The sequence below is a fragment of the Natator depressus genome, chromosome 2, assembly GCF_965152275.1.
Source record: "Natator depressus isolate rNatDep1 chromosome 2, rNatDep2.hap1, whole genome shotgun sequence".
Classification (NCBI taxonomy): Eukaryota; Metazoa; Chordata; order Testudines; family Cheloniidae; genus Natator; species Natator depressus.
In genome coordinates this window covers 186082206-186099798 of record NC_134235.1, presented here as the reverse complement: position 1 = coordinate 186099798, position 17593 = coordinate 186082206, and the positions used below count along the sequence as shown (strand labels likewise).

The following is a 17593-nucleotide window of genomic DNA, read 5'->3' as shown; positions in this document are numbered from 1 at the left end:
GGCCTGTCTATATTGGACTACAGATCCAGTCATTTCATATTTACAAATACTGTAAAAACAGACTAATTTCTAGTTGACCATGTCCCTTTATATTTTAAATAGTTACAGCTACCTACTACACCTAAATCTGAATTTCCTGCCAATTTTGTGGTTTTGCAATTTTCTTTTCTTTTTTTTAAATGTGAGATGAACATTATGGGAGAACTCTCCATAGAGAGCAGAGAGGTAACGTACTGGTAACTGCACAAACTGGAAAAAATATACTTCAAGGGTTGCTACCAAGTTACATTTATGTGGTGTAACCATAGTAGGCAAACTACAGAAGTGCAGATCTATTTCAAAAATCACTTTAAAAGGAGATTGAATATTATTAATTAGAAATAGTTGAAATTAAAGTGAAGTTATCAGAACACTGTTCAGCAAAGACTTGCATTTGAAAGTAAATGTGTAGTAGCACTTACGTACTTTGGGAGGACTTCACCACTTCATTTCTAGCCAGTGTGAAGGGGAGGAAAGAAGAGAATTCTTGGTGTATAGTGGGAGTTGGGGAAAACTTCCAAGCATATCTTCTCAAACAGATTTATGGAGAGCGCTTGAAAGAGCTTACTGGAAACTAGCTACTGAATCTCTCTGTCGTACGTCAGCTTATGAGATTTTTGCATTTAACACCCATACCTTGACACGTGGTTTCACATCCACTGGTCTCCCTGGAATGCATCTTAATAGGTCTTCTGTCTTGATGGCTTTGTTCATTTATATCCTTTTGAGTGTCTAGAAGCCTATTACCATTCTAGGATTACACCAAGTAGGACTTTTTTGAAGCGATACTTTACTAAACAAGGATTCCATAGCACTATTATAGAACAATCAAGATTCTAATGGCTGAAATTTGTTGGGGATTCCCTGTCTAAGGCTATGTCTACACTGCAATGTAAGCCCAGGGTTTGTAGGACTTGAGTCAACTGACCCATGATAGGGAACCCTGGGTTTGAGTGTCTACATAGTATTTAAACCCTGCATTTAAGACTCTTCTAACCCGTGCTAAAACTTAGGGCTCTGGCGTCCGGCAGTGCTCAGACCCAAGTCAGAGTAACCATATGCCAGAGTCCCTAGTGTCCCTTGCAGAATGTGGCTTCTCTAGCCCTACGACCAAGATGCACTGTGGGAAGACTTTACTACCTACCCTGCACATTACAGGAAGCTTGAACAGATCACCCAACCCAGGAGGCTCTCTGATCACCACTCTCTGCAAGCATGCTATCAGAAGAGAATAGGTTAACACTGACCTGAGCTGCTCCCATTCACCAAGGGTGGGTAACTTCAGTTCTCAGAGTGGATTGCAGATTGTTGGGATAGTTGTCTCATGGAACTGTCATACTTCTGGATGACTCCCAGGACCTGAGTCAAGCGAGGCTGCAGCCACACTGCAAAGCAATAGGGCTTGGACCCCTGGGTTCCAGCTGGACTCTACCTTGAGTCCTCCTACCTTGCAGGATCCCAGGACCCTGGGTCTGAGCACTGGGTTAGCACAATTTCAGTGTAGATGCGGGGAGGGAATAGGCTTGAGCCCAGGCTCATGTTGCAGTATGAATAGACCGTAAGTGAACAGTGTGTCAGGACTGGGTTAATCTTATATCAATTACGATGTAAAGATAGGTCAAACCACGCTGTGCTGTCATGGCTTTCAGATTTATTGGGGACACTTGCTTGATCATACAAAACCATCTCAAATTAAAGAACTGTTATGTGTAGATGTAGTCCTCAGGCGGTGAAGAAATCTTTCTGGTTTTCTCTGGACTTAAGAGCAGTTTCTTCTTTCATAGAGATACAACTGCTATAAGCATCACTGGAGTGACATGAGAAAACCTGTGATTCTGGAAGTGACTCCTGGAGGGTTTGATCAAATTAATCCTGCAACTAATAAAGTCCTGTGTTCCTATGACTACAGAAATATTGAAGGTTTTGCTGATCTCTCTGACTATCAGGGAGGTTTCGCTATACTTTATGGAGGATTTAGTAGATTGGTGAGTATTATAACATTTTATACATACGCATATCAAGTCATGAGAAGTTTTACATAAACAGAATAAGTATGAGGCTGTCTCATTCTCCTGCCTGTAAGTTCAAATCACTACCATGGCAGATAATAAATGGCTTGTAGATTGAATAGTTTGGTAAGTTCAACAGGGCCAATTATACAACATTTAATATTGGTAGTGTTGTAGCCATGTTGGTCCTAGGATATGACAGTGACATTGGGCCAACTTCTGTTGGTGAAAGAGACAAGCTTTTAATCTCCACAGACCTTGAAAGCTTCTTTCATCAACAGAAGTTGGTTCAATAAAACATTTAATACAGAATTCTGTCCAAGTCCCCTTGAGTACTAACTGGGAGACTGGCTATTATCTGCCTGTGCATAAACTTGAGTGGAACAAATTAAAATGAGGGAGCAGAGAACCCATACAGCCATGCAGAATTAAAATAAAAATCCGAAGCCACTTATTGTGGACTACACTGCAAGCAATTGAATGGTCTGCAGCAAAATAAGATAGCTCTGCAGTAGGAATTACCTTAACTTTTTAGATTCTTTACATCACTGCTGCCACAATTATATGTTTTAATTTTCTATTTATTAAAGAGGGAAACATGAGTTAAGTGATTCAAGACACACTTAATTTCTTATTTCTTTTTTACAAAAAACTTAATGGGTATTGTTGATTATTAACTTCTGAATAATACTTTTTCTGATTATTTTAGGAAAATGTCTTTACTTAAAATATTTTTATAACCATTTTAACTAGCGAGGTCAAGTTACAAAGTGCTGTGGAGAAATGTTAATTCTTTATTGTCATAGTGTTTCCAGTTGTGTGGAGGGGGGAAAGTATGTCATTTGTTCAAGTTAACAACATTCACTAGTAAATGATACTAATAAAAAAAAAAAAAATCAGACTGTCATGCAATATAAACAAGTTTACTTTTTTTATAACTATTAAGAAACTTTAAGCCTGAGCTGATTACAGCTGATGTTCAGTTTTCTTATTTTTTGTGTTAAACTTACCTAAATATATCTTCCTAAAATTTGCAGCACATGTTTGCATCTGAGCAAAGGGAAGAAATTATCAAAAGTGCAATAGAACATGCTGGCAATTATATAGGCATCTCCCTCCGAATAAGGAAAGAACCTTTAGAATTTGAGCAATACTTGAGCCTTCGCTTTGGGAAATACAGCAATGATGAATCTATCACATCTTTAGCAGAATTTGTTGTTCAAAAAATAACACCTAGACATTCGGTAAGGCCTACAAACTTAGACTACATCTTATTTGTTTGATTTATTAGGTGGCTAAAAAAGAGGTCCCCTTTTCTAACATGTTTTTTCTTTAAGGAACCTGTGAAAAGAATATTAGCCCTTACAGAAACTTGCTTAGTAGAGCGGGATCCTGCTACGTATAATATTGTGACACTGAAACCTCTAGGAGAGGTAGGTGACAATCCTGTTTAGAATAATACATTTGACTATTAAAATACAATATTCTATAGTACTACTGCAACATGACAATTAAAATTGAAGTTCACTCATTAGTACTGTTTACTGTGTTCATTCTGTCAGACCCCATTTTCTAAAGATGTAGAAACCATTCTTGGGATTCATTTTGAAAAAACCTAAATCAAAAAAGCTGACAAAACAAATTCTAGGAAGTTCTGATTACACTTGCAGTTCTTTTTTTTTTTTTTTTTTGGGGGGGGGGTGTCATTTCCTTGAAACTTGAGTATATATTGTAACATTGAGCATTGGTTCAACAATTCACTTCCTTGACTACCTGAGAATTGCATTAAATGCTTCCTATAAGTGTGGTGGTCTCATTACATGGCTTCTTTTTAGGTATTTGCACTAGTACGTGATTGTGAAAATCCACAGCTTTTTACCATTGAATTTATCAAGGGACAAATCCGAAGATATTCTTCAACAGAGAGGTATTTTAAAAGTTTGATTACAGGGAAATGTAAATGGGAAATTAGTTGAATGACAAAAGTATAATATAAGCTGTGTGAAGTTAAAAACAACACCTTCAAGGGCCAGATTCAGACTCACTTCATTCAAAGCCTGCCTTCAATTCTCTAACTTCCCCCTTGAAGATGCCTATACTACCTCAAACAGATAACATGTGACATCTCCCCATGTGTCATCAGCGTTTCACTTAAATTTGTGAACTCCTTGGTGTTCCATATCTGCTTTCAGTAAATGGGATAGTGGAAGAAACTTACAATTTTTTTTTTTTTTTTTTATCTCCTACACTTATATTATCCCATACAGGTGAACAGTTACAGAGAGGGTCAGTTAGAAATATACATTTTGTCCACTTGGTGTCAAGGTAATTGACTAGGTTTTGAAAAGTTTTGTAGTTAGACGTGCTATTTAAACAAACTGGAGTGTTAGGAAGTAGGTTGATTAGAGGAGAGAGACAGTATTAACAAGCTCTATCTTGAGAAACAAGTATTGATTGAAAGCTAATATGTTAAATCCTAGATGTTTAGCTGGTAACCATGTGCCAGTGCTGTTTACTGTCTGGACTGAATTGGTCTGGTCTCTCCTCTCTCCTCGTCCCCCGCCCTTTCCCCCTCTTCGTCTGTCCACCATACCTGTATGGATTAAATGTGGCTGAGGGCATCATGTAGAGTGGTGGTGCTCAACTTATTACACAGGAGGGCCATATAAACCTAAGCACAACCTTATGTGGGCCAAACAGATTACATATTAAGATTTAAAGTCACCTGTATTGATTTATATTTTAAGTTCAGCTTATTTTGTATGTATTTAGTCAGACAATACTGTACATAGAAACAGCCTGTTTACACCCTTGTGAAAACTAAAATGATGTAAACATGACAGCAGAATGCTAATGAATGAGATGTTAATATATTGTGTGGAAGCGGGCAGTGGGTCTTCTGAAATGCTCTGGTGGCTTGTGAATGGTCCGTGGGCCATAGGCTGGGCACCTCTGATTGTAGAGCAAGGTGCTTGTGTGCAGAAAATTAAAAAGGAATGTAGCACATATAAGAAAAAATAGGCCAGAAAAATCTAGTCTAGCTGAAATACTACTTTCCCTACCATACTGCACCATCCACTATCACTTTACATATCTCTTATTGTTAGTGGAAGAGTTCCACTATAGTTTGTCAGGTCATTGGCTCATGCAGTTGTTTGTATTTGGTAGCATTGCATACTTTAAAGAGTGGAAAACCTTGATCTGTGTGAATTCCACTAGAAATATTGGGCGCATGTACTTACGGTTCAGTCAGTGTGCTCAACCTTTTCCTTATAACAATCATAGTTTTCCAGTTAAGTGTCTAATTCACAGGGTAATAAGTGTCTAAACATTTTTCTCTTCTCAGAGATTCCCTGTTAGCTAGCTTGCTGGATGGAGTAAGAGCCTCTGGCAATAGAGATGTATGTGTGAAAATGACCCCAACGCACAAAGGTCAGCGCTGGGGATTGCTGAGTATGCCTGTAGATGAGGAAGTAGAGAGCCTTCACCTCCGGTTCTTAGCTGCTCCTCCAAGTAAGCTCAGCTTTTACTGCAGTTCAAAGTGCATTCTTTTCTATAGCACAACATATCTTTAAGCCGTTTAAAATATGTAACTCCCAACTACATTTTGTTTCTCATTGCAGATGGTAATTTTGCAGATGCTGTGTTCAGGTTCAATGCTAACATCTCATACAGTGGAGTTCTGCATGCAGTAACACAAGATGTAAGAATTAATTCTCTGCCCAACCTCTTACAGTTTTGTTACTTTATACAAGTATTAATGGCTCTTACTCTTTTATTAGGGTCTGTTCTCTGAAAACAAGGAGAAACTGATTAATAATGCCATAACAGCATTACTGTCGCAAGAGGGGGACATTGTAGCATCTAACGCAGAACTTGAAAGCCAGTTCCAAGCTGTGAGACGACTAGTTGCTTCAAAAGCTGGTTTCCTTGCCTTTACTCAGCTTCCTAAGTAAGAGTTTCCTGCTATCAGCTTAAATAATGTTCTAAAGGCTTATACTCACTAGTCTCCTTGAAACTTTGAGTCTGTGTTGAGGTTGGGATCATCCATAATGGCTGAGGCTTCAGAAAAACTTTTTTTATAAAGTAGCAGTTTCATGTATGTAAGACTATAAGGTGGTCGGTACTGGATCACGTGATAGCGTAAACTGCATCTTGCTGACAGTTTCTAAATTAGGGGTTCTCAACACTAAGCTTTAATCTTTTAGCGTTGCCAGCTATGGTTCTGCTTTTAAGTTATAGTGTATGTTAAATATTTACTGGTAGAACACTCAGAACTGATTTTTTTTTTTCTTCCCCCGTTGAACAAATATAATGGTTTAATCCAGGGGTAGTCAATAGATGGAGTGCCAGACACTTTTGAATGAACCCCAAAATCTTTATTTACTACTTTTCATTATTGTTTTTTGTTTTCTCTGGCTTCTGGACCTTGACTTATACCTTCACCAAGAAATTTGGACTAAAAAATAATTGACTACCTCTGGTTTAATCTTTCTGGTGACACATCAGCTGCAATTACAAATTCCATACATTCCCCAGGGGATAAAAGGTGCAGTGAGCACCAAGCTTAGTGTAAAGTCAGTTACACCTTAGATTGCATGTATTTGAGGGGGAAAAAGAAAGAAGTGAAGGAAGTAGGTTTTGAGATGTTGCAAATTGGCATACTCATAATTGGCTTAAAGATTTTAAGATGGAATCTTGGAAACCTTTTGACTGACTTTCTGAAGAAATTGTGCATGTCTTGTTCACTATTGCAATTAGGCTATTTTGTGAAAATGAAGTCAGTTCAGCCTTCATTATATGTGTTAAGAGTATGTATGTGGCTTTTAAAAGGTTATTGTGAAAAATTTTATAAATAGAACAAATTGGGCAAATTAAAATAAAATCTTCTTGTAGCTATACTTACTTTTTCTTTAAGAACTGAATTCTCTGATTATTTGGGCGTTAGTCTATTGTAAACTCTTCACTGGTCATGTAAAGTGATAGCTAATTTCCTTTGTTGTGCGTTTAGTAAGTCCATGTCCTTACTGTAACTGCCATTATGTCATACTTTGAACTCTGACTTTGGGCTTTAGGACTCCACTTTCTTTTGGCCATAATGTGCGTTGTTTAGTTGAAATGAAAGAAAAGGAAAATATATAGAGAGAGGTCCTCTAAAGGCTTGTGAACATATGAGCAGTTACATCCCAGCTTGCTCCACGCTAAGTCTACCCCACACCATCCTGCTGGGCTCTAAGGGTATGTCTACACAGCAGCTAGACACCCACGGCTGGCTGGTGTTAGCTGACTCAGGCTCATGGGGCTCAGGCTTCAAGGCTGTTTCGCTGCTGTGTAGAATTTCGGGCTCGGGCTGGAGCCTGCGTGCTAGGACCCTGCAGCGTGGGAGGGTCCCAGAGCTTGTGCTCCAGCCCAAGACCGGCAGGCTACACAGCAGTGAAACAGCCCTGCAGCACGAGCCAGAGTCTGCTGGCATGGGCCAGTTGCAGTTTTTCTCTTTGCTATGTAGACATATCCTAACTCTCCATGTTGACCCTGCTGTTGCACACTAAAGATTCTGTAGTGCACTTTGATCTACTCTGCTTTGAAATGGAAGTAGATCAAAGTGAACTTCAGAATCTTTAGTGCACAGCAGAAGGGTCCATGCAGAAACTCAGGCCTTGTCTACACTACGGCTTTAGTCAATATAAATTACGTCACTTGGGGGTGTGGAAAAAACTACCGCCCGAGCAATGTAAGTTGCATTGATTTAGCGCGGTGTAGACGCCACTTTGTTGGTGGAGATGCTGTCCTGCTGACATAGCTTCCGTCTCTTGTTGAGGTGGAGTAATTACGTTGACGGGAGAGTGCTCTCCTGTCGGCGCAATGTGTCTTCACCTGATGTGATGCAGTGGCACCAATGTAGCACGGTAGTGAAAATGAGCCATTAGTATGCAGCAGGGTAGCGTGAGGTAGACTTATACCCCAGCTTGCTGCACACTAACAGGTCATATAGACGAGCCCTAAATACTGAGTGAGCTGCTCAAAGGCTTGATATCAAAAGCTTTTAAAAAAAAAATATCTTGATACCTAAAATGTAAATGCACTTGCAGTATCCATTTTAAATTACCTTTTTTCTTGTGACAGATTTCGGGAACGTCTAGGAGTTAAGGTGGTAAAAGCTCTTAAAAGAAATAATGATGGAGTAACCCATGCTTCTATTGACATGCTGTGTGCTCTCATGTGTGTAAGTGTTTAACTCACAACTATGTTACAGAATAGGATATTACCTATTTTGAAACTATTAAATGTGTGAACTGCAAGGCACTGAAAATGGGGTTTGTGTGGAAAGTGTAGTGCATGCGTATCTTGCAGTGTACATAAGATATCCCAGGTTGAAATAGTAGGATATCACATGAGTAGACTCGGTTGTCCATGGTTATTTAGAAGTAGAAACAGGATTCACTCTCCTAACTAGCTTGTTTTTCCTTTGTCATGAGTTCACTGTTAGTATTAAATTTTGGTGGACTGTAGCTTCATTCAGCTACATCAAAAGACTTGTTCAGATCTTTAAGTTGAGTTCGAAGGCTGAAATATGACTGCATTTGTGAATGCTTTCTTTGTCAAATAGCCTATGCATGATGATTACGACTTGAGGCAAGAGCAGCTGAACAAAGCTTCCCTTCTTTCTTCAAAGAAGTTTCTGGAAAACTTATTAGAGAAATTTAATTCTCATGTGGTAAGTCATAGATTAAGGCATAGTTCATGAAAAATTACTGAAATATTAACGGTTGAGGGTTTGACAGGTCATATGTAGCAAGTCCTTTAATGTAAGCTTGTGCGTATCTTTGCCATAAGAGAAGTTCGCACAGATGGCTCAAACACAAAAATATAGCTGTAATTGATATTGAGGCTGTGTTCAGTCAGTTTGTATCTGGGGAGATGAGTGAAAGCTCTCCACAGAACCTAAGAGCAAGTCTACACTGCCCTGCTGTTTCCACTAAGGGCATATGAATAGCAGTGTGCACCAAAGTGCTATGCTGTAACTCCCCTGTGTGGATGCTAAAGGTGTGAATTTAAAGGTCCTGAGTTACCAAAGAGAACTAAATTCATGGTAACTCGGGACTTTTAAGTTTGTGCCTGCAGCATCCACACAGAGGAGTTACAGTGCAGCACTTTGGTCCTATTCAAACCCCCTTTGTCCAAAATGCAGGGCTGTGTAGACATGCCCTTAAAGGGCTCTCATCAGCTTTTTTTGAATGTGTTCAGCCTAATATAGGCAGAAAAGCATTCCCGTTAAGTCAATCCTTTCCAACAAAACAAACTCCTGCAAGGAATCCAAAAGGACTACTTAGAAACTGTCGCTCCTCTGATCTGTAGTGCTCTGATTTATTTGAGCTTTTTCTGGTTTTCAAAAAAAAAGACTTTCAACTCTGTTTAGAGGACTCACTGCTGCTGTGAATCCTGTGTGGGATGCTCTGGAAACTTTTTTGTTTTGCCACACTAAAATGATGGCAATGGTTTTTATCTTTCTGTATTTGAAATACTGCTATTTGTTAGCTACAAGTAGAATACAGGTAACGGTGGTGGGGGGAAGTGTGTGTACTCCTTTTTGTAGCTCAAGGACAATACTGAAAAATTCTAAGCAAAAGATTTTAAAACCAGTTGCTATGATTAAAATTCTTATACACTTCATTTAAATTTCAGGATCATGGGACAGGTGCCCTTGTTATTAGTTCACTTCTGGACTTCCTTACATTTGCCCTCTGTGCTCCGTATAGTGAGACAACTGAAGGGCAGCAGTTTGATATGTTGTTAGAGATGGTAGCATCTAATGGGAGAACCCTCTTTAAGCTCTTTCAGGTGAGACCTTTTTTGTTCTCTTACTACCTAAAGCCATACCTATGTGCTAGCAGGAACAGAGGCATTTCAAAGGGGCATGGGCTTCCAGTCACTGATTGCAGAGTTCAAAAAGTCTGTGGGGACAGTGGCATTGTGGGATTGTTGCTGGAGAACTCTCTCTGTACCAGTATAAGTAATTGAGCATCCACACAGGCATTTTGCCAGTAGAAGAGTGCTGGTAGAAGGTTTGTTCTGCTCTGGGAACTGGTTTAATTTGACCAACAGAAGCTCAGGGTTTTGTCAGCAGGATTTAAAATTGTGTGGGGCTGCATATAAGGCTGTTCTAGCAAATGGTAAGTTTTGCCTGTAAAACTTTGTAGTGCGGACCAGGCCGAGAAGAATTGTTTCCAAGTCCATTTGATCATTTCAATCTTTGAGAGTACCCAGAAAACTGCCAGTAGTGCTCTTGGCATGACTGTAATATGGACTCTTATTCATAGGAACAGGTCAGAACTCTTAATTTATTTCAGGGGCCCTGAGCTCTAAAAATTTGGTAGTTTTTGACCAGAGCTGAATTCAGAACTGCATCCTAGATGAAGTTCAGTTTCCTATCCATTGAACTGTTCATTTCCCCATAAAAATGGAAGTTACTTTGTGCTGTTGCTAAATTGTAACGAACTCTTTTCAGCACCCTTCAATGGCAATTGTAAAAGGAGCTGGTTTGGTTATGAAGGCAATAATAGAGGTGAGTTTTTTTTTTTTAAAATAACAATTACTTTGGGATAACATGCTGAGAAGTGTTGAATGTGGCTTTATTTCTTTCCTGAATAGGAAATTGGAATCTGCAGCTTGTCAGTAGTAAAAACCAGTTCCAACTTTTCAGTGGTAAAGATCCTCAGACTATAGGAGAATGAGAGTCTATTCTGGCTTGTACATATATAATGTGACAGACTGAATTTTCTTGAACTGAGCTAAACTGTATTGAATTAGGTTTAATACCTTTTGAGGTCCATTGCAGTAAAAATGCAGTTGTGTATATGTTGAGCTGTTGGATATACCTTCTCTAGTAGGAGACGGATGCTAATGTACCTTCTCCATTATCAGCCCATTGAAGCTGCCCCCAGGGAGAGGTGCCACTAGTTCAAACTGAATTCTCCTCCATGGCTCCTAGACAAAGGATTTTTTGGATAAATAGACTGGCTTTAAACGGGCTCAAGGCCGCCTTCCTGATCTAGCAAATGGGCCCTCGACAAACGGAGGTCCTCCCCAAGTCCTTAGACAAGGGTTGGAAGGAAGGACTGGGCCTACTGAGACCGATAAGTCTGGGTGTGTGTTCTGAGCTGAAGCTGTGATGTATTTAAAACTCAAAGGATACCCTTTGGGTCAGCTGTTTGGAGGGACTGCTCCAGTCAGAGCCCATGTTAGGGTTGGGAAATCTCTGCTAAACTTATTAGCATGTGACTAGGTTTTTATTTTAGGAATAAAATAGGCTTGCATAAGAAGAGCTGTTCGGTAACTTATAACCATTGACAAGCATTCTGTCAGTCTCTGAAAGCAAGCAGGTGTGCTTGGGAAGCCTGGCTCTGCTGGGAATAACACAGTGAAGGCAGGGACCTGTGCAGCCTGGAAATAGCCCAGTCAGAAGGGAGTGAGACACAGGTCTTCATCCAAGAAAGGCAGCTGTTGGGAAGTTGTAAGTCAGAGTTGGTGGAAGCCTGAGAGTAGGTGCCCTTGCTGGACCACTTTGGGAAATATGGGTGCAGTTGCCCTGAACTGTGAAACCCAGCACTGTTAACTAAGTTCAAGTTGCAGACTCTTTAACTGATGGTAGTACACAAGAAAATCCAGCTTTTCTTTCAGATACCAGGTTGAATTTGTGGGGCTGGTTGCTGGGGAGCAAAACATCACTCCTTCTAAAATGAGCAAATTTGGTGTTACAACCTAAAAATGGCATGTTTAGAGTAATGGCTATTTAAACTAATGTCTTATAGCAAATTGACAGGTTTCAGAGTAGCAGCTGTGTTAGTCTGTATCTGCAAAAAGAACAGGAGTACTTGTGGCACCTTAGAGACTAACAAATTTATTAGAGCATAAGCTTTCCTGGGCTACAACTTATTTCATCAGATGCATAGAATGGAACATAAAGTAAGAAGATAGACATAATAGCTCATCTTAATTAGCCTTGTAGAGTTGGTGTGGAAACTTCCACCTTTTCATGGTGTGTGCGCGCGCGCGTGCGTGCACATTATATAACACACAAAAATGAAAAGGTGGAAGTTTCCACACCAACTCTACGAGGCTAATTAAGATGAGCTATTATGTCTGTGTGTTTATATAATGTGCGCGCGCGCGCACACACACACACACACACACACACACACACACACACCATGAAAAGGTGGAAGTTGCCACACCAACTCTAAGAGGCTAATTAAGATGAGCTATTATCAGGAGGAGAAGAAAAACTTTTGTAGTGATGATCAAGATGGCCCATTTCAGACAGTTCACAAAAAGGTGTGAGGATACTTAACATGGGGAAATAGATTCAATTTGTGTAATGATCCAGCCACTCCCAGTTGCTATTCAAGCTCAAGTTAATGGTATCTAGTTGGCAAATTAATTCCAGGTCAGCAGTTTCTCATTTTGAAGCTTTTCTGTTGCAAAATTGCCACCTTTAAGTCTGTTACTAAGTGACCAGAGAGGTTGAAGTGTTCTCCTGCTGGTTTTTGAATGTTATGATGCGTGATGTCAGATTTGTGTCCATTTATTCTTTTGTGTAGAGACTGTCCAGTTTGATCAATGTACGTGGCAGAAGGGCATTGCTGGCACATGATGGCATATATCACATTGGTAGATGTGCAGGTGAACAAGCCCCTGATGGCATTTAATCACATCAGGGTTGATGTGTGCAGTAGCCTACGAAAGCTTATGCTCAGATAAATTTGTTAGTCTCTAAGGTGCCACAAGTACTCCTGTTATAGCAAATTGGAAAGCTTCTGTTCTTGTGACTTCACTGCAGTTAGATCCTCTGATCCTTGTTGCTGAGAATTCATTTTTTAAAGCTATGTAGGAGGCATCCTGAATAGAAGTGCGAAATTAACCATTCAGAATTACCCAAAATGCATGTACTTAAATGAGTCAAATGGTCAAAATAGTTTGTAATGAATATTGTAAACTAAAGATAGAACAACTCAATTAATATTTTCTCCATAGTAATCATCTTGTACTGTTTCCAAAGGAAGGAGATAAAGAGATTGCTACCAAAATGCAAGATCTCGCCCTCAGTGAAGGTGCCTTACCTCGTCATTTACGTACTGCTATGTTTACAATAAGCGCAGATCAAAGGATGCTGACAAATAGGTATGTCAAGTTCATTTGCTATTTCATGTGATGGTTAATATTTGCATTATTCATATGTGGGAAAGCTGAAACATTGGAAGCTTCCATTCTTTTAGAAGAATCATTCTTCATTTTAAGCTTAATTTGCATATTTAAATGATTCAAGTGAAGTACTCTATTATGACCGGGTGTAGTGTTAGACATTTTCTTTGCATTTTAACTGCTTTGCCTAGTAGCACTTTAAATGTGACAGTACAAAAAGTACAATTTCACAAACAAGATTTCACGACTCACTTTTCTTGAATTCCTCATACAGTCCAGTTTTAATGTGGCCTTAATGATCAAGATGGCATACATTTCTTTGCTTACTATGTAAGTTGGATACTTCATACATTCCCATAAGAAAGTTTGGGGAAGGATAATCTTTCCCTAGTAGTCTGCCTTTGGAGTGCCTTCCTCTATTTGTTCAGATACGTGATCTGTTTGTGAAAATTCTGCTTTTATCATTGTCTCCAAGTATAACATTAGGCTTATCTACATGGCACTGGCAATATGCACCAAAGTAGTGCAATTCGTAAAGCTTTCCAGTATGTTTCTCTCTTTAACTGCTCCGTGTAGACCGTGCTAGCATGCTTTAAAAGGTAACTAGTTCAAATTAACGTACCTTCTTCTTCGAGTGATTGTTCATGTCCATTCCAACCAGGTGTGTGCGCGCCGCGTGCATGCCAGCTGGAAGAGTTTTTTCCCCTAGCAGTGTCAGTAGGGTCGGCCTGGGCGCCCCCTGGAGTGGCGCCTTCATGGTGCCCAATATCAGGCCCCGCTGACACCCCACCCTCCCGCCCCGTTCCTTCTTACCACCCGTGACGGCTAGCTGGAACTTTGCTCGCTCTTACAGCAAGCGCCTTAGCAGTGTCTTTGTTCTTAGTGTACATAGTTCAATAGCTATTCTCTATAGTTTTTCATATAGTAGGTAGTGGTTTGTTAAATAGTTCGTTTCCCCTTTGGGGGTATGCCCGGATCTCGGGGGTTTAAACTCCATGAGTCCTGTGGAAAGTTTATGCCCAAGAGTGATCCTCACTCGTCTTGCCTGCGGTGCCTTGGTGAGATTCACCAAAAGGACAAGTGCCGTATTTGCAAGGGTTTCCACCCAAGAACCCTTAAGGACAGAGAGCAGAGACTAAAACTCCCGCTCATGGAGGCGGCTCTGAGACCGCAATCCGAACCGGGACCCAGTGACCCAGCACCGAGCACGTCCTCTTGAGTGCGCAGTGCTCCGGCGCCAATAGGGCCCTGCTAAGGACTCTAAAGCCCACCGCCACTGCTCGGGCCATTGGGCATTGGCCTCAGTTTGGCACCGTTCTCCATCTCCAGTGCCGGTAAAGAAGAAGAGGCCGGTGAGGGACCAATTGCCCCCCTTGAAATCTAAGGGACCGGTGCCGTCTGCGAGTGGCTAGGGACAGAACGCTTCCACCTCGCTTCCGCCCAGGGTTTCGTCAACTCCTGACCCGGCCGGGGTCCAGTCGAGTCCGAACCCCTCCTCAGTCCCCGGACCATCTGGTGGACATACAACCACCATCGACGCTGGAGGCATTCGAGGTGGCAATGGACCTGATGTGCCTCCCGGTGCCATCCTCCCCCAAAGGAGGGACAAATCTGTGGCAACCGCACGCCCCCTTTGCCACTCCAGGGATAAGCCAACCATGACGGCCCATCGGTCTCCATCTCTGGCACCGTCCGCACAGATGCAGGAAGCGCACTGCTCCCCGAAATTGAGGAGTTGTTCGTTGGCAACCCAGAGGACTGCTCCTCCGTGGTCGTCTTATTTGGAGACCTCCGAGTCGGAGGTGGACTCGGCTCGATCTAGCAGATCGCGAAGCAGAAGGTCCAGGTCCCAGCGCAGTCACCAACCATACCCGGCATCATGGCAGCAACAGTGGCAACCACTTGCTCAATAGCCCTTCTGGACACCCTGGGCGTACCGTCGGAGCCAGGGTCAAGTCTATGGTCCGTGCTCCAGAACGGTATCGGTGTCCTTGGCGTCGTTTGTGCCACAGTCAGCGCCAGCACCGCTGATGACGGTGCAGCCCTCAGGCAGAGTGGCCCTGCTGACTCACATGGTTTCGGCACAGATACCTCAGCCAGCTCCAGCACCAGCTCTCTAGGTGACGGCACTGGTGGAAGCCTCAGCTCCGTCCCTACCGACCCCGACGGTCTTGGTCCCACCAGTTTTACCTGCCCTGGCTCTGGCTGCGGCACAGGGTTCTTCATCAGTACCAGCTCCACAGCCTGAGTACCGCGTGCCGAGGGACCCCGGGGGGCAGGGAGAGCGGAAGGCAGTGAACTGGGCCCATCTCATGTTCTCTCTTCCTCGTCCTCACCCGATGAAGCGGTTGCAGGGACTTGGACGGCCACAGCTTTCAAGGACAACCAGATTCTTCAACAGCTTTTGAGGCAGGCCACCCAAAGCCTGGGGATTCAGGCAGAGGAGGTGGAAGAGGATTTAGACGCTGTCATAGACGTCCTGGCTCCCTCCAGCCTATCCAGGGTTGCATTGCCATTTATCAAGTCGATAACTGAAACATCTAAGAACTTGTGGCAAACTCCTGCTTCTCTCGCACCTACGGCCAAGAAATCCGAGCACCACTACTTTGTTCCCTCTGAGGGTATGAACATCTTTACACCCACTCTCCTCCGGACTCTTTGGTGGTTGACGTGGCCAATCAGAGAGAACGTCAAGGGCTTCAAGAATCCACCCCTAAAAACAGGGATGCCAAGAAACTGGACCTGTTTGGCCAGAAGGTCTACTCGACAGGAGGCCTGCAACTTCGTATAGCCACCCAGAAGACCATAATAAGCCGCTACGGGCATAACACCTGCTCGTCTATGGCGAAGTTTACAGAACTTCTGCCCCAAGAAGCTCAGGGGGAGTTCTCTGCGCTCGTGGAGGAGGGGAAACTGGTCTCCTGAGTGTCTTTGCAAGCAGCCTTGGATGCGGCAGATACGGCCTCCTGCACTTCGGCCACAGGGGTAGTTATGAGGAGAGGCTCCTGACTACAGGTGTTTGGTCTTCCCCACGAGGTCCAGCAGACCAGTCAAGATCTCTCCTTCGAGGGTGTAGCTCTCTTCTCCAAGAAGACGGATAAGAGACTTCACAGCTTGAAGGACTTGAGGGCTACCCTTTGTTTGCTGGGGCTTCTCACGCCTGCTACCCAGCGCAGACATTTTAGGCCTCAACCTTCCCATCATCGTTATCAACCCCAAAAGCGCCAGGACGCTCCATGTAGGCAGAACAGGAGCACTCTGAGGAGGCAATGCCCTCCCTCTAGACAAAGCTCTGGCCAGCCCAGGGCCCCACCGGACTCTAGACCACCCTTTTGAGGGTACAGTCGAGGACGGCTTGCCAGTACAACCTTTGGATCCTTCCCATCTTATTTTCTCGTCCCGTCTATCCCCTTTCTACCATGCCTGGTCTTGAATTACTTCAGACCAGTGGGTGCTCCGCATGGTAGAGAGGGGATATTCCATCCAATTCTGTACTCAACCCCCTTCCCCCTCCCTCTTCAGGGACCCCTCTCACGAGCAACTTCTAATTCAAGAGGTGCAGTCCCTGCTCTTGGTAGGGACAGTAGAGGAATTTCCTCAGGAGCGAAGGGGCAAGGGTTTCTACTCCTGGTATTTCCTCATACAGAAGGCCAAGGGGGGGCCTCAGACCCATGCTGGACCTGCGGCAGCTCAACAAGTACGTAAAGAAACTCGAGTTTCGCATGGTCTCACTAACCTCCATTATCCCCTCACTGGATCCAGGAGACTGGTACGCCGTCCTCGACTTGAAGGGAGTGTATTTTCATATCACAATAGTCCCACATCGCAGACACTACCTCAGGTTCGTGGTGAACAGAGGCCACTACCAGTTTGCCGTCCTGCCGGTCGGACTGTCAACTGCCCCCCGAGTATTCACAATGCACGGCAGTTGTCGCGGCGTTCCTGCGCAAACACCAGATAGAGGTTTTTCCATACCTCGATGACTGGCTGATCAGAGGTCGCTCGAGAGCCCAGGTGGAGACTCAGCTCAAGTTTATAAGGAGGACCTTCCTTGACTTAGGTCTCCTCCTGAACGAGGAGAAATCTACTCTGTCCCCGGTGCAGAGGATAGAGTTCATAGGCGCGGTCCTGGACTCTACCCAAGCCAGGGCATACCTCCCGGAGGCCAGGTTTCGCTCACTTCAGGACATCATACGGAGCCTCAGATGGTTCCCCACGACGTCAGCAAGAAACTGTCTGTCTAAAGCTGCTGGGACACATGGCCTCCTGCACATACGTGGTGCAGCATGCCAGGCTCAGGCTGCACCCACTACAGTCTTGGCTGGTGTCGGTGTACTGACCAGCCA

The 17593-nt window shown here is 43.0% G+C and overlaps 1 protein-coding gene across 5 annotated transcripts in view; it reads left to right on the top strand.

Moving 5' to 3' along the window:
- The window catches only part of DNAJC13 (DnaJ heat shock protein family (Hsp40) member C13), a 101080-nt gene that overhangs the window by 26882 nt on the left and 56605 nt on the right, over positions 1-17593 (top strand). For 4 of the 5 annotated variants that reach the window (XR_012638252.1, XM_074945552.1, XM_074945550.1 and 1 more), the window contains exons 6-17: positions 1824-2024; positions 3086-3292; positions 3386-3481; positions 3884-3975; positions 5395-5561; positions 5672-5751; positions 5831-6000; positions 8172-8271; positions 8656-8763; positions 9732-9887; positions 10555-10611; positions 13105-13226. Coding sequence is in view for 4 of the 5 variants with exons in the window: in XM_074945552.1 (XP_074801653.1) it covers positions 1824-2024; positions 3086-3292; positions 3386-3481; positions 3884-3975; positions 5395-5561; positions 5672-5751; positions 5831-6000; positions 8172-8271; positions 8656-8763; positions 9732-9887; positions 10555-10611; positions 13105-13226 (1556 nt within the window). In the remaining variant the exon portion in view is untranslated. The remainder of the gene's footprint in view (positions 1-1823; positions 2025-3085; positions 3293-3385; positions 3482-3883; positions 3976-5394; positions 5562-5671; positions 5752-5830; positions 6001-8171; positions 8272-8655; positions 8764-9731; positions 9888-10554; positions 10612-13104; positions 13227-17593) is intronic. The other variant, XM_074945551.1, reaches the window with a different exon arrangement.